At 40.5% G+C, this 17284-nt stretch overlaps 1 protein-coding gene across 4 annotated transcripts in view; it reads right to left on the bottom strand.

Annotated features, from left to right (window-relative positions):
• cep104 (centrosomal protein 104) overlaps positions 1-17284 on the bottom strand; it is a 41316-nt gene that overhangs the window by 22292 nt on the left and 1740 nt on the right. The window contains exons 2-12 of one of the 4 annotated variants that reach the window (XM_039800878.1): positions 16681-16807; positions 16344-16517; positions 15318-15456; positions 11661-11723; positions 9199-9275; positions 8967-8999; positions 8556-8724; positions 2735-2890; positions 2308-2535; positions 1276-1491; positions 434-601 (exon numbers count right to left, since the gene is read on the bottom strand). In XM_039800878.1, coding sequence (XP_039656812.1) covers positions 434-601; positions 1276-1491; positions 2308-2535; positions 2735-2890; positions 8556-8724; positions 8967-8999; positions 9199-9275; positions 11661-11723; positions 15318-15456; positions 16344-16517; positions 16681-16793 — 1536 coding nt within the window. In that variant the 5' untranslated portion in view covers positions 16794-16807. The remainder of the gene's footprint in view (positions 1-433; positions 602-1275; positions 1492-2307; positions 2536-2734; positions 2891-8555; positions 8725-8966; positions 9000-9198; positions 9276-11660; positions 11724-15317; positions 15457-16343; positions 16518-16680; positions 16808-17284) is intronic. The other 3 variants (XM_039800879.1, XM_039800880.1, XM_039800881.1) reach the window with 3 other exon arrangements.

The raw sequence follows: 17284 nt of genomic DNA, 5'->3' as shown, positions 1-17284 counted from the left end.
GGTTGACTTCTTAATGGAGTATTTTGTGTATCAATGTGGCATGAAAATAAATCACTAGAATTATTGCGGCACTGCTCTTTTCATTAACATACAAGCTGTAGACGACTTCCAGAGAGGGGTTACAAGGCCATCCTTGTCAAAACTGTTTGTTAAAGGAAGCCAGCTCTGGGAGAGAGAACTAAGGTTGCACATGGGACAGGGGGAACATTGTTAAGAGAGTGCATGTGTGCTTATGATTTAACTACATGAACGTTAGCTCCGTTTGTAACAGGAAACCAGAGAACAGGATTTATAGAAGACCTTGACAGTGACAAAGTAAACATATCCATAACACCTTAATAGGGCTGCTTTACTAACAGCAGTTTCTGTTCAATTAACGTGGACATTCACAGCATCCACACCAGGACAATTTTCTTTTGAGGACATGACTCACAGATGACACTTTATCCAGAAGGGCCTTCTTGACCAGAAAGACTGCAGCTCTTATCATGTTTCTTAGCTCCTCCTTGGGGGTGGTGTGTGGTAACTCTGAAAGCTTCTTGTACACAGCCAGGAGAGCATCCTCCCTGTAGGACCAGGTTTTAGAATACGCCCCAGCCACCTGGAAAAGAAGAGAGGGAAAAGATTAGGCAAAGATTAGCGTAAACAATATCATATATCAGTTATGTGGGTTATTGCAGAAGATGTGGAAAGAGATTTGCATATATGCACACTGTATAGAGATCATATATTACAAACCCATATATCTGCCAATATACATTTATTAACACAAACATTTTTGAAAAGAATCCCTAAAAGCTGCGCTAATCAATATTTCTTATATTATCAATAAATCAAATAACTATGTGGAATGTGTTAGCTGATTGCTTTCTATTTTTCATTCCACTTTCAGCAAACCAGGTTCCAGCAGCTGCAGGCAAATGTTTTCAGCAAAAAACCTCTGATAAAACCAACGGTACAATACCTGCCCAGCACCACATGGCAGACAAGACGAAGTTAGAAACTAGCTAAAACAAAGCTGAGCATCTTGCAGCTGCAGAACTAGATATTTTTTATCAGGAGTTGATGTAAACCAAAAAAGGAGAGTGAATATGAGATTCATTGGTGCGGGTATGCCTGTATTTTGAATTTTCTTCTCTCTGGTGGACAAACTATGTAATGTTACACCTTTTTTAAGTAACATATATTTGGTATTAGTATTTGATATAGACCCCAGCATCTTGTTACTTATTTGTAAAACCCTTAGGTTTTCCACCTTTTTTTTTTTCTTCTCACCAGGCTTTCTCCAAAGATTTCTATAGGAAGGCTAGCCTCTCTCTGGGCCTTCTCTGTCAGGGGCTCTGGCTCTCCGCTCATCTCAGGGCTGTGTGGAGTCCCTTGGGCGTCAGGTTGGTGGGAGAGCTGCTCTGCAGGGCTCAGAGTGGCCTCCACAAGCCGTTCTTTCCCCTGAAGGGCTGGTAGCGGCCTCTCATCATAAGGCACACTGGTACCCTGTCAGACAACAGCATTGATATTTAAAGTCTGGGATACAAAATGTACATACAGAACGTAATTTATATTTAATTCGTAGGTACTTGTTATATATATTATTCAGCACAAAATAATACATTTTCCAGAGATCCCTCTGTTCAAAAATAAACTCATCTACACTTTCAAGTCTGACGAAGATAGATAGAGATCCTTTTTAAAAATGTATCATCTCTACCCTTGTTCTTTTCACTAACTCTCACTAGCATTTGATGACTGAATAGGTCAATCCTTCAACAGCATAATGACAATGAATGTTTAACCCCATCTATTCAAACCCAAGCTGCACTGTCTCCTGCGCCACAGGGCCAACTGGCACCATGCTGCCTCGTACAAGGCTCAAAGCCCTGCCTTGAGGCCAGGTTGGCAGGCGCTGGAGGCAGCCAACTGTTGCACGCTTTTAATTAAATAGTGAAACCCAAACCTGCAGTAGGGCCGGTCTCAGTAGGTGGTGAGTAAAGCAAAAATGCCCCCTCTGGTCATAATCTCCCTGTGTGCTCCGTGTTCCAACACTACAGAGGCTTAAGGCAGGAGACATATTCCCAAGGTACGACAGTAAGCTAGGTTATTTTTACAACAATAAAGGAATTCATGCAAGCAGAACAAACTACAGATACAGCTGTCTACAACTGGATCATTCAATGAGAAAACACTGGGTCCATCCATATTGTCTTCATTGTAACTGTTTTTAAGTGGCTGCATGTGTTGGACATGTTTAATGCTGTTTAAAGATGTTTTGATGTGTTGCATCATCAACGCATTTGATAAAGTGTCACTTACGTCTATCTTAGGTAGAGCAGCAGGGGTGCACGGTGTGTCAGGTTGGCTGCTTAGTTTGGGCAGAACATTTTCTGAGTCTGACTGTTTGTTCTGAGGAGCGTTTGTTTTTTTCCCCTTCCTGATTGTGTCTGTGGACACAAGGGGCTTGGTGGGGACTGAACGGTGACCTGGAGAAGGTAGAAGGGAGGGAGGATCCCGGGCTGGGGATGAATCTGCAGCCTGTGTTACCTAGTGAGATGGTGGAAAAACAGAAAACAATTCAGTTTAGGCAGAATAAATAAGTCATGATTTTTTCCACATATGCCATCATTTCTCTTCTTGTTTAACACCAACACCTCGGACAAAGATACTTCTTTTCCATGCACACAGTCCCTCTGCTGTTACTACACAGGTGAAGCGCCATCATCAGTAACCGTTGACCACTGACCATTGCCATGTCCAGCAGGTTGTGGACTTCCAGCTGCTGGTAGACACTCCTCCTGTACTCCTCCATCAGCTCCTTCTTCTTTTTGGCCAGGTCATAGTCTTCCTTTTCGATGGCACATCGCTTCTCCACATCATATCGAGCCAAACGCTCCCCCACCTGAAAGAGCCCGGGAAAAGAAGCGGTAAAGACACAGTGAGCCTTCACTGTATGTTTAGACAGGTACACATGGGAGCAGGGCAAGGCAGTTTTATTTATATAGGACATTTCAGCAATGAGGCAATTCAAAGTGCTTTACATAAAACATTAAAAAGCAATTACAAACAAAAACAGATAAAATACGAGAATAAAATTCATAGTGCAGTATAAGAAATTAAAGAAAGGCAACATCAAAAAGAAAGGTCTTCAGCCTTGATTTAAAAGAACAGAGAGTTGCAGCGGACAGCAGGGCTGTTGAGTGAGTCTCCTCATGGTCTCACGTCTTCAATTTACATCAGTGTGTGCCTAGATTGACTAAAACTCTTTTTCTAGCACTGCTGACAGTTCATGGGATTGTTTGCTGTCATCTGCACTTATCTTGGAGGTGCAAGTAGAGCTCCTGCTGATATATCTACTGCAGTTCATTACACAAATCATTATTTTCACATTTGGAAAGATACTGTTCTGTTCATGAGCCTGTTTTGGTCCTGGTCTAAATTACAATTTCATCTGGTGTTGTTCTTGGCGTGGTGTTTTCTTAAAGAATTACTCCAGTTTATTACAACTTTGATCTTATTTTCATGCTAATATTGTAATCACCAAGTTAATTGCTGAGATTAGTGAATGTAGTGATATTACTAAAAAGAAGTTCAACAGGGCAAGAAACATCAGCAGTCAAGGGACAGGCATTTTATGTAATTTCAACATTCGTGTACTCACATTGAATTATATAGAGTAACCGACTTGGTTACTCGCAAAAACAATTGAGACACAGCCAGTGAAGTGATCCCGACTGGTCCTGGCTAACGCCGCCATGCTATCCCGCCTAACTGCTAACGTTACCGGAGGACCAGGCAAGCGGGCCAGGGCTGTTTACAACATGTAGCCTGTTCAGCGGCCATAGCCGACAAGGGTGAGTTATGTTAAGCCAAGAGAGTGGGGCTGTAAATCGGTAAGAGGAGACTATGAGTTTGCAGTGTGTTTAGCGATTGTTGCCGTAATTCTAAGCCAATAAAGTGTGTTCAGTTGGGTGGAGAGGACAGCAAGGTAGTGTTATTTTTTAGCGGTTCTCACCATAATTATAAGCCTAGAAAGTGTGTCTGTCTGTCGGGTGGAGAGGACGGCGAGGTTGTTGTGTTTTTAGCGGTTCCTACCGTAATTCTAAGCCGAAAAAGTGTGTCTGTCAGTTGGGTACAGAGCTCCGCATGAGCACGGGCTTTTATGACTGTCAATATAGCCAGCATCTAACGTTAGCTACTCCGCTGCGCTGTGAAGTAATGTCTGGCTATGTGAGACAAGCGTCTAGCAACATTGTTGTGGATGCTGCGGTCTCAGCCTGGCAACCAACGTGAACTTCAAGTCTGGGGAGGAGTGGGCGGGGGAGACGACTCTCTCCAGTATTTTGAATTTGTACTGCAGTAACTATTTTAAACACTAGCTGTCAGTATTACATATTGCACCTTTAATCTGGCTAAATCCTCATATTGTTTACAACCTGTCTAATGATACAAATGCTTTTTGCCGCCTTGGACCTCATTGTGAGCAATTTAGGCAATTACTTTGGTGAGCACAGAGTTATCATAACCAATAGAAACAATGGCCAAAACTACACAAATAAGACTGAAATTGTAATTATCTACAATCGAGCTCAAGCTGGTTTGGAAATGGACTTGACACAGGCAGTTCTGCCCTGCACAGTAATACAGCCCTGGTGCCGCGTAACAGTGAGTGTGCCACATGGCGAATCATTAAGATTTACAGGCTGGAAATATGACAACAATTTCCAGTAAGTCTGGAAACTCCATAAATCTGTAATAAGTTGCTAATCAGGTGCCAAGCGACACAGTCTGAACATCAGTGCTTTGTGATTCTTTACTCTCTTTGGACAAAGTTTTGGTGTAATAAGTACGGTTTCTCCAATTTATATTTGGGATCTCCAGAAGGAAATCAACTATAAAACATACAATAAGCAACAAATCATAGTACAACGAGTTAAGTTTGATGTTAAATAAGATGCAGTTATTGCAGTTAAAATGAGTAAGCTAGTTTAAAAAGGTGGGTCATGGAGTCCAGTACACAGATTGCCCAGTAGACTGGGCAATATAGTCCAAAGTTTAAGTGCTGCATGGGAGTTATGATTGCACCGCTGGCACACTTTATAAGATAATACTTTATTGTCGGTTACACAAGGGTTACAGAAAATTTTATTTGACTAGGCTCCAGTCACAAAGAGACATTCACACGGACATATAAAAAAACAAGACATGGGGGTGTTAAGGTATCAGCTGACTGTGGTGTTCATTTTGTGCTGTTCAATATGGCTATTGCCGAGGGGATGAAAGATTTCTTGTAGATGTTTTTTCGGGCCAGTGGTACCTTAAAACGCGGCTGTACAGCTCAGATAGGGTGGGATGGGGGGAGCCAGTTATTTTGGCAGCATAATTCACTATGCGTGAGAGTCTTGTTTTGTGTTTGATGGGGAGTTGGTTGTACCAGGAAGAGATATTGAAAGTGATAACTGATTCAATGAGGGCACGGTAAACCAGAGTTAACACTTCCTTGCTGATCTGAAACGTTCTGAGTTTTCTGAGTAGGTGGAGACGTTGTTGTGCTTTTTTGTATGTTGTGTCTGTGTGTTGTGAAAAGGACAGGGAAGTGTCTATTTCTGTGCCCAGGTACCGGAATACCTGCACTTGTTCCACTGGCTGACCCTGGATGCTAAGTGGCTGTAACAGAGGTGATGCCTTGTCTCTGCCCCCATAGCATAGCTCCTTTTTTTTGTAATGTTGAGCTCCATGGAGAGCTCAACAAAAGTGTGGGACAGATTGTTTACAACCTGCTGGTAGCATATTTAAAAAGTGCCATACCTTGACTGTTACACAAGATGTTGGTGTACACAGAGAAGAGGATTGGGGATAAAACACAACCTTGGGGGAGTCCAGTATAATAAGCTTGGTTGATTTAACCCCGTTAAAAGATACCTGTTGTGGTCTGTCCAGCAAAAAAAACATTTGTCCACAGGGTCAGTGTTGGGTGAACCTGAAGATCAGAGAGGTGATGTAGAAGTTTATCAATGCACACCGTATTAAAAGCTGAGGAAAAGACCATGAATAAAATAACCAATAGTCCAGGTTTTTGGTGACAGTGTCTAAAAGTGTGAGGCTTGCATCCTCCACACCACGTCCTGCCCTGTAGGCAAACTGGAATGGGTCCAGCTTGTCGGACACCATGCCTGATAGGATGTTACAGACCACCCTCTCCATACATTTGCACAGCACAGATGTTAGTGCCACTGGTCTGTATGCTGAGGTTGATGGGTGGTAGAGCCAGTAGAACTGCTTTTGTCTTTCCTTTGTTTTATCATGTCTTTTCACATACCATGTGACACCAAAAAACACCCTCTGACATCCTGAGGGTGTAATGACATGGGACTTTCAGCATGACTTCCTTGCCAAAGATTTTGTCTGCAATGATAATATGCCATACCAACAAGGTCCAACAACAACAAATCCATTTTAACAGAAAAGGAAGTACAACATTACGGCGAAAGTCTTTATTTATTTTTCAGTTCCTACTACGTGAGCCCCGTCTCTGTGCGTAACGTAGAGTTTTATAACGTTGGACAGCAAATTACAAGCATTATTAGGCCTAGGTCTTGGTAGAAGATGAGATTTGCTCCTCAGGTATTGAAATTTGGTATTGAATGACAAGGCATTTTTCGATACTCGATACTAAGGAGGCAATTCGATCGGTGCCTAAAAAGTATTGAATTCAGTACCCAGCCCTAACCTGAGGACCATCCCTGCAGCTGTTGAGCTCATTAAGAATTCATGGTCAGCATGGTAACGCTGTATACAAAGGAGGTCAGTAACAGGAATCTGAACAATGTTTAACAACTACTGTTGAAAATATCACTGGATATCTGGAGAGGAAATACAAGCCTCACAAAGTGTTGAGATTTGCATAACAGAAATTATTATTATTAGCAGTGGGTGGGATGATGATATATGGACCTGAATTATTTCCTTATTACATATATAAATTTGGTCATTGTTTCCAAAGTAAAAAAAGAGCTGGCAAAAGCCAATAGAGATAACATAATAGTAAAGGAGTCCAGAATAGTGGTGGAATACGTTTTCAGATTCTTTAGCTAAGTAAAAGTAGCAATGCCACAATGTAAAAATAATCCACTAGAAGTAGAGTTCTGCATTGAAAAAAGAAAATAAGTAATATCAGCTATGTAGTAGTGCTTATTGCAGTATGACCCCCTATCACTGTTTATTTGTTACATACCAGTAATATAATAGTAGAATCTTTTTTTTTTTTAAGATAATTTTTTGGGCTTTTCCGCCTCTATTCGACAGGACAGCTAGGTGAGAAAGGGGAAAGGGAGGGGAGGGGGACATGCAGGAAACAGCCACAGGTCGGACTCAAACCCCGGACCTCTGCGTCGAGGCTCAAACCCCCAAGCACATGTGCACCTGCTCCACCCACCGAGCCAACCCGGCCACACATAATAGTGGATTCTTATTATAGATAAATTCATGTGTAAAAAGCATTTTAATGTTGTAGCTGGTCGAGGTAGTGCTAAGGTCCACTATGTATGTACATACTGTTGGGGTAGCAGTAGTAGTAGTAGTAGTAGTAATAGTAGTAGTAGTTGAGTAGTAGTAGATGTACTGTATCTATACAAATGCATCATATTTAATAAGATCATCATATGTTTTGTGTGTAAAATCTTATTCTGCTGAGTAAATAGTAACTAGAACTGTCAGATAAATGTAGTGGAGTAAATAGTACACTTTTTCCCACTATGATGTAGTGGAGTAGAAAACTAGTAGAAATTGTATTTATGCACAGTTCTTGAGTAAATGTACTTCAAATGTTCTAGAATAAATTCTGAAGGTAGAGATCCCTGTATTTTCTGCCAAAATCGACTTGCCTTTTCCCGGGAAAAAAAAATTCTTCCAGTAACCAGGGAACTAAAGCATATGTGTGCTTGTGTGTCTGTGCACCTGTGTGTTCACGTTCTACTTTGTACTGAAACAAAGGCACATTCTCCAGACCACATTAACACAATGCAACTGTCATAGCTAAATACTGAAGTCCATCCTGAAATTGCTGTTATGGTACTATACCTGCATCAACTGTTCTGAGGCAGCTTGTCCCTTTACTTTTCACACTAAAATTGCAGTTTACAGTCCAGCTGTGTGGGGAAAATATTCTTTAGAATGAATAACTGTGAGTGAATGAAGCAGAGTGCAAAATATTTAAGTGATTTAAAGGAATAATTCAACATTTTGCTGAAATATGCTCAATCGCTTTCTTGCCAAGAGTTACAAAATCACATTGACACCATTTTCATGTCTGTGTTTAGTATAGAGCAAGAGCCAGTTGGCGATTACTTTAGGTTAGCTTAATAATAATATTGTAACTGTAATTAAGCCTTTTTTGATCTTTTGAACGCTTTAAATATTAGTTTTTGTAAAACTTTTTCAGACTGTGAGTAACACATAAAGAGACAACACATCCTGGTATTTTTGATGCATACTGCTCAACCATGAGAGCAAATATTTGGTGTCAATGTATTGTAGCCACCCAGTCTGCCTCCCAGCAGCTACAGTACCTTTTGCAGGTCTGCAATGGCCTGCTTCAGATTCTTAGCCTGCTCGTATTTCTCCTGCCGGACCATGTCCTGCTTCTTTTGGTCCAGGAGTCGGATGATGTGGGCAACTTCGGGGTCCTGGTACATGTCGAAGGCCAGGTCGTCCAAGGGAGAGATAGACTCACATTTACTGGGTGCAAGACAGGACACAAAAACAACATTTTAAACATTGAAACATTTCTTTCGTTCTCTCAGGTCTGAGCTTGTTACACTTGTGAAGCGTTGTAATAATATAAAAAAACAGAATAGCTGATTTAGTCTCTAAATTCCCTTGAGATAATGTCAGTGTACAGTAGAATACATGTGTCATCATCAGTTACATGGGCTCAGTATTGTGAAAATCCTGATCAAAGGGGAAAAACACTGACCGACCTCCAAGAAGTGAGACCCTGAGGTGAACCGTCCCTTGGGGGTTGATTTATAAAAAAGAAAAAAAGAAATATTTCGCAATGTGTTTTCCTCTTTGTACGGGCTGCCACCTGCATTGTCTTCAAATATGAGTGACCTTGAATGCCTTATTGGTTGGCTTCCAGACTAAATGGCTTTGTTGAACAATGTTATTGTCACAAGACAAAGAAACCCGGGTTCAATGGCCTAGCCTCACCCCATGAAGGTCGAGTCCAAGGCGGCTTCCAGCTGGGTACTGTTGAGGTAGTGTTCGATCAGCTGCTCTCTGCTTGGCTGGGGGTAAACAGATGGACAAATTACACACACACACATGCATACTGTATATACTCTTGTATTACTGTGCTCAGAAAGATCCGATAATTGTTTTCTAAAACCATTAGCTTGAGCCTTTACCTTAAGCTAAAACTGACCAAAACATCGTCCTTTCAAAAGTTAGGGTCAGTCAGAATGACTTTAAGAAAAAAAAAATCTTTGGACCTTAAAAACACACACACACACACACACACACACACACACACACACACACACACACACACACACACACACACCACACACACACACACACACACACACACACACACACACACAAATCATTAATCAGCACCTCTAGGCTACGGCCACGTATGTAAACTTTACAGTACGTACACTGCGAACATTACCTGTTAAGCGGCCAATCTTTATAAGAACAGGAAAACAGTGTCTACTGAAGACATAATGCTGTACTTCATGAGGACCAAATCAGCATTTAATATGCAAACTTCCTGTTCGCCAGTGAGTAGGAACACAAAATAATACTGCAAATGTATCTAATCATACACTATGTAGTTCTTCTGCCTGAAATTATAAGCTAAAATATATTCCAAGAGGATAAAAAGCAGCCAAATATCTTTTAATATGTCACTAGTTTAGATAGTGGCATATTACTAAGAGGAAGCAAAGAATCTATGATGGATAGACCGATGGCTTAATATGTTACTTATAGCATAATCTATATCCATGTTCCACTTCCGGGATGCTATGTGGACTAGCCAGACCCTCCTCCGCAGCGTATGGAGGATGGTCTGACAAAAGGAGACTACTTATAACATAAAATTTAATAATTTTTTAAGTGTTAATGTCACATCATCTTCATCAGTCATCGACACCGATTAGCTCTGATGTTTTTGTAGTGGCCGTAAGCACATTTTTGTTTCATGCATTACAAAAAACAAACAAAAAAACTCTCTCACTACTTTCTGCCTCCACTCAATTATGATAGAGGTGAATGGAATTTAGTCTGCAGTATGCACATCATTAAAAAATAATAGCAATAATAGCATAGCAATAGGCAGTGATTAGTTTTCTGAAACTACTCTGCAACAAAGAAAACCAGCCCCTATGAAAAGTGGTGACGATGTGTTGGGTAAATTATTCAGCATAACAGGGCACCTCAAAGTTACCGGAATAACACACCTCTAGGCCTTTTTCCCGGAGCTGGGGCCCATTTTGACATATCATGGTACTTAATGGAAAAACTAAGAGAAAACCTTTGACCTCCACAGAGCAGATTTATATATGATGGAGACTTGATGGAGACCATGAAGGCAGCTTCAGCATCTCTGTGACAGCGAAAAAGATTCTATTTACCATCAACCATCACACTTTTTCAATGCTGTAGCTGTGATCACCATGAACAAAATTCCATACACATCCATTGCATTGGAGTGGAGGCAGAAATCTCAAGACAGATCTGTGTGGCTAGATACCCCCTAGGAGGTAAGAGAAAATATGTCTTTTTCTTCATAATTTGGATGATCTGACACATTTAAAGCAGCACATACTTAAATAAGCTTTCTCCCTGTATCCATACCACAGTGTCCCTCCACAGGACAAACGCAACATCCACTCACAGAACAGATATAAGAGAACAAGCCGACCCTCCAGGCAAGATCACTGCCGTGGTGGAGGTGCTCAGAGTCGGATTAGTGGAGCAACAATGCACAGCCTGTTCGCTGGAATCTGTGCGTGTCCGTGTCTGTGTGTGTTTGTGTCCTCCAAAACCTGTCTGTCTGCAGGGCTATCTGATTACACTGGCAAACTAAAGGCCTCCTGTGTCATTACATACTGTCCTCCCTTTGTGTCTCATTACTACATTCCTGACACATATACACGCACCTACGCACACACACACACACACACACACACACACACACACTGTAGTGTCTTTGGATCAGTCAATATTAATAAATACTACATAAAACACCCATGCAATATACAGTATCTATTATATTTATTGTACTGGATTTGCATATATGTCCATCCCCATTAGTATTGTTACTTTGAATTCTAACAAAAGACATAAAATGTATAACTTTGCACAGAGCCAATAACATCATAACAGGAAGAGAAACATGATCAAGTTTTAGGAAGAATAAATAAATGATATATGATATATGAGGAACACTTATTTCACCGGTTTCATTTAATGGACCAGTTTCCCATTTTAGCGTGCCAAAAGTTCAAAGTGTCAGTGGATGGATGAGGAAACATCAATCAACCCTTTTTTAAGTGACTGATGACTGAGCAATGGCTCACAAAACCACAGCACAACAGCCCCACCTAATGCTGTGTGGATGAAAGTACTGAGATGGGTGACGGGTGAAGAGAGTGCCCACTTACAATAGTGTTAAAAGCATTGCCATCCAAAGAATCGCCCAGAACATTAATGGCAACCAAAGCAACCTGAAATCATAAACAGATGTTGGTGAGGTGGTTGAACAGAACAGTGAAAGAAAATAAAAAATCAATGCATGTGGTAAATGGGTGTAGTGGGAGGTTAATAATGACATATTTTACTGCAATTTAAAGGATGAGGCTGGTGATATTCTATATTTCTATTATTATGACCAAATCACATGAAAGCCTGGGACCAACAATGAATTGATCCTACTAACAAGTTAGGGCTGGGCGATATGGAGAAAATCCAAATGTCACGATATTGTTGACCCACGATATTCTAGGGTTGACATTTGGTGCTTTCACAAAATATTAGATTTAGAAAGATTACATTTTTTATATATATAACCATCAGTAACGCGTGGCATGGTTGTTGGTGCCAGACGGGCTGGTCTGAGTATTTGACAATCTGCTCAGTTACTGGGATTCTCACCCACAACCATTTCTAGGGTTTACAAAGAATGGTCTTAAAAAGGAAAAACATCCAGGATGCTGCAGTCCTGGGGGGGCAAAAATGCCTTGTTGATGCTAGAGGTCAGAGGAGAATGGGCCGACTGATTCAAGCTGATAGAAGATCAACTTTGACTCAAATAACCACTCGTTACAACCGAGGTATGCAGCAAAGCATTTGTGAAGCCACAACACGCACAGCCTTGAGGCAGATCGGCTACACTGGCAGAAGAGCCCACCGGGTACCACTCATCTCCACTAAAAATAGGAAAATGAGGCTACAATTTGCACGAGCGCACAAAAATTGGACAGCTGAAGACTGTAAAAATGTTGCCTGGTCTGATGAGTCTCGATTTCTGTTGAGACATTCAGATGGTAGAGTCAGAATTTGGCGTAAACAGAAAGAGAACATGGATCCGTCATGCCTTGTTACCACTGGGCAGGCTGGTGGTGGTGGGGGTGTAATGGTGTGGGGGGGGGATCCCTTTCACCTTCAGAACTGCCTTAATTCTTTGTGTCATTGATTCAACAAGGTGCTGGAAGCATTCTTTCGAAATGCTGGCCCATATTGATAGGATAGGGTCAAACACAGTATTAGTATGGTGTTCCTAATAATCCTTTAGGTGAGTGTGTATATATATATATATTTATTTATTTTTTTTTTTTATCCAGAAATGCGTAACAAAACATAAACAGAGTTCCCTAACATTAGTTATTTGTAGTTATTTATGAGTCCTCTCTAAAATAATATGATAATGCAGTTTAAAAATAAACGTGTTTGTTTTATTGTCACAACAGAACAGAGGAACATCAAAACATATTAAAGTTCTGATAAATAAAATGTATAAAAATACAAACTTGCCAACAGGGACGTTGTAGAGCGCCCTCTGGTGGACAGACTATGCAACGCCAACACTCATTACATGGTTAAAGGGTGTTTCATCCGTTTTTATTTAATTTTTTAAATATTCATTTATCGGCCATTATAAATGCCGATTCGATATATCGGTCGGGCTCTACTGAAAGTAGAACTCAACAAATGCACTATTTACTCCTATTTGAGTAATGTGTGTCAAAAACAACAGTGCCCGACTGTTTGAGGAAATTGTTTAGCCTGATAAAAAAATTAAACTATATACTGTATGTGTGACCTGTTTTTACAGATTGAAATTTTTAGCAGGAACAAATGGGGCTTGGGACTGAGTGCCACAGACAAGGGAGGGAAGTACTGAGAGACGGACTTACACATTGTTAGTTTAAGTCTTTTTATGGGATTTGTTGACAGTAAGGAGAGTACAGAAGAACCAGCCTCATCCTTTGAGTAAAAAAATCTGCATAATCTGCATCCTTTTGTCCAATCTGTAGTCACATTTTCAAAACCCTAAACACAAGTAGCCCAACATCAGTCTGTTCAGGCCATACCATTAACACGATTCATGTTGTTACCACAAAATATGCAGCATTTCTGAATGATCATTGGAACATTGAGAAGACACGTCGGTGAGGAAGAAACGCCATCAGGAAAAGGACTACCGTTGATGTGCCGGGTCAGAGTGGAGCAAATATTACAATGTGTTCTGCAATTTCAAGTGGAAATGGTTTGGTCCTGTAGAAATGCCAGATTAGTCCTTACAACACTGATCAACTTCTTTTGTTTTTAAATGACCTCCACCAATGAAGCAGAGAGGGAACAGATGGGAGGAAACACGAGGACATTTGTTTTGTTTTTAAAGATGATTTTTTGGGGCATTTTCTGTCTTTATTTTTGACAGGACAGATGAAGACATGAAAGGGGAAAGAGAGGGGGAATGACAAGCATCAAAGGGCTACAGGTCAGTGTCGAACCCGGGCCCGCTGCGTCGAGGAGTAAACCTCTATATATGAGCGCCTGCTCTATCAACTGAGCTATCTGGGCGCCCAACATGAGGACATTTGTGATTGCATCGGACAATGTAGCATTTCACCATGCACATGCAATCACAAACTGGTTTGCGGCCCATCCAAGAATGGTTTCCCTTTTCCTCTCCCCTTGCTCGCCTTTCCTTAACCCATTGCGGAATTTTGTTCTTCCTGGATGTGGAAGGTGTATGATCATCGGCCACATGACCAAAAGCTGGATGCAATGGATGCTGGCTGCAGAGACGTCTCAGCTGATGACTGCCAGGGCTGGATAAGGCATGCCAAGCGTTTCCATCCAAGGCGCATAGCGAGAGACGACATACTGTAAGATGTGATGTAGATGAGAACATGTGGCCAAATGCTGAAGATCGCATGGATTAGAACAGTACTGTGCATTTTTGTTTTGATTTCCCTTCTGGGCCTTTTTTGTTTTACTGTAATTATATGTATGTATTTGACATTATTCTTACACATTTTGAACCAAAAGCCACGTAGGTTGGATTATATGTTGATCACAGGCTGCATTTTCTGTTGTTAGTAAAGCTTTTACTTCCGCAATTCTGTCACATACAGTTCTTTCTCCTACATTCTCTGAAGTGCAAATGACTCATTCCGTTTTACATGGTTGCCAAAAATGCACACATTCGCCCCTCAAGCCAAAAATATAGGGAAGTACGTAAAAGGGAACTTAATTACAAAAATCAATGGATTTCATATTGTCAATTGAACTGAAACATGAAAAGTAATGCAGTTTTTGTAATGCCATTGACTGTTAGTATTTAGGAAGACATTGTGCTATGATTGACTATCTGTTCCTCTTGGGGGTGCTAGTGTTTTGACCAAATTATTTGATTTTGAGTCAGGTATGTCGTGTTTTGATAGAGTTAGTGTATGAAGAGAACGTTGTTTTTTGTAGATGTAGAGTTGGTATTTAATGAACACAATGTGGTTTTGAGCCAACCACATTAGCCTATTTGACTAATTGTGTGAGGTCAGTGTGTTACTGTGTTAAGAGTTTTGAAAAAGTATCTTAAGTATAGGTGAACACTTAAAAACTGTATAATTAAACATAATCTATCATAAACTATATATTACTATCATTTTCTCTCAATCAACTAAATGATTATACAACTAATCATTTCTACACATAAAAAACTTTTTACAACTGCTCACAGTTTGAATCAGTCTTCTGCATCAGACAAAAGTTTTTAAATAGTAGTGTCGGTGCATCATTACCGTCTACCAGACTACCTGATTGTGGTGATTATAATGGTTGACATGGCTCCTATGGAAGGTTATTCTCAGGTATGTTCCAATGGCATCTACATGGACTGATTTCAGCTCCCGAGCTTTGAAGCCTGTCTTCTCATTGTCCGACAAAGACACGTACCTGTGGTGAGAATTGGGGAGAAGTGTTGTTTTTCAGTCCAACTGACATATGCTGACATAAGCAAGACTAAAATGCACTGCTACATTTTAATTTTGTGATGATGTACTGTACAGATACTTTGTTTGTTCTTTGTTTATCCCTGTGGGGTAATTCATACTGTAACTAATAGCTCTTAGACTATCAAATGCCTTTTGGAGATCCAACATGGCTTTGCCATGGAGCTTTTCTGCATGAACGTCTTTCCTGGAGTGGTTTCCTGGATACACTATCAAAACCAGTACTGCACAATATATAGTTTTTTTATCGTCATCGCGATATCAACTGCCGCAATATACATATTGCTAAAGGTTGCGACGTATCGGAATAGACACTTCGAGATTTTTTAGGTAAGTGGAAAGACAATATCAGTAGACAACTGCACTTTAAAGTGTAACGGTCATTCTTTTTAGTGGTGCCTTTTATTGTCAATTCAATGTTCAATTTGTTTAGAAATGATTTCCTTTTATTTGTTTTGAATTCAACAAGCAATTTGTTGTATTTTAGAAGAATACTGAAAGCAACAGAAAGGCAGAACTGAGAACATTTTAATATCGGTTAATTTATCGCAAGTAATATCGTTCAACAACGTTATCGCGTATCGCATATTTTCCTCGTGCAGCCCTAAAAGGAACTAAGCTGAATGTCTGGAGAGCATCATCACCAGGTGCCTAAGCAAGACTGTCCCCACCAGAAAAAGCCTTTTCACTTGAGCACTTAAAAACAACTTTGTGTATACTGCATCAGCCTAATCTCCGAAACGATCTTGCATTTATCTAATGTGCAATTATAGAAAAAATACACAAAAGCGTGGAAGTCAAAACTGAGCATGACCAAGTCTGGAGTCTCACCCGAGTCTGCGAAGCTGCCCAGGGAAACCTGATGTGCTGGTTTCAGGGAGGGTGTCTCCAATGTGGAACTCCACCTTCGCTGGGATCAAGTACTGGTGGGCCAGCAGCTGCAGTTTCCTCACTCTACTTCTCTCCACCAGCTGGAGGGTGATGTGCTGAGGGTAGGAGCAGAGCCTGCGGAACATTTGATTCATACAATGTTGAGTTTTTTTAAGAAGGTAGAACAAAATGATGAAAAACTGCCAAGGTGTGTATTGCTCTTGCAGCTTAGGAAGACATAGAGCTGCCATGCATGAAAGTGACATGTTTTTGAAAGTTAAGTGCTGTGTTAATGTACCTGCTGGATTTCCAGCCATTGACTGTGGGTGCATGGACCATGAGCTCCTTGGCACTGAAGTTATCTTCATGACTTGAAGAGTTGACCACAATGAATCCTATCTTTCTGGGCATCCCTCCAATGGACACTGATATAACACAAATAAGAAATGTTTTCTTTTAATATTTAATATCTGAAAGAGCAAAGAAATTCAATTAGTGACAATGATGAGTGTGAAGATGCCATTGAGAGTGATTTCACTATCTACATCTACCATTACACTGGCATAATGCCTGGAGCTGCTCTACTGACAAAGGGTGACAAAATAATTATGAGCCTCTGTATTGTATGTCTAGTTTAAACCAAGAAACTACGTCTTTTTTTAAGTCTGGGTATCAAACATCTTTCTTAACTGACTGAAATGTGTCCATTGCACCAAGTAGTGTTAAGGACTGAAAACTGGCATTAGATGTCTGGTGAGATGTTCAGTCCAGTTTACTAATTCTTTGAGCAGATAGTTCCAGATTGAAATGTTTGCCAATTTTAGACTGCACTCTATAAACTTAGTGTTCTTGTATGGGTGCTTGAGTTCAACATTTGAGAACTTTGGCTTCTTTTTCTGAAT

The sequence above is a fragment of the Perca fluviatilis genome, chromosome 5, assembly GCF_010015445.1.
Source record: "Perca fluviatilis chromosome 5, GENO_Pfluv_1.0, whole genome shotgun sequence".
Taxonomy (NCBI): Eukaryota; Metazoa; Chordata; class Actinopteri; order Perciformes; family Percidae; genus Perca; species Perca fluviatilis.
The sequence above is the reverse complement of the archived record's forward strand: the minus strand, read 5'-3'. Positions and strand labels throughout refer to the sequence as shown.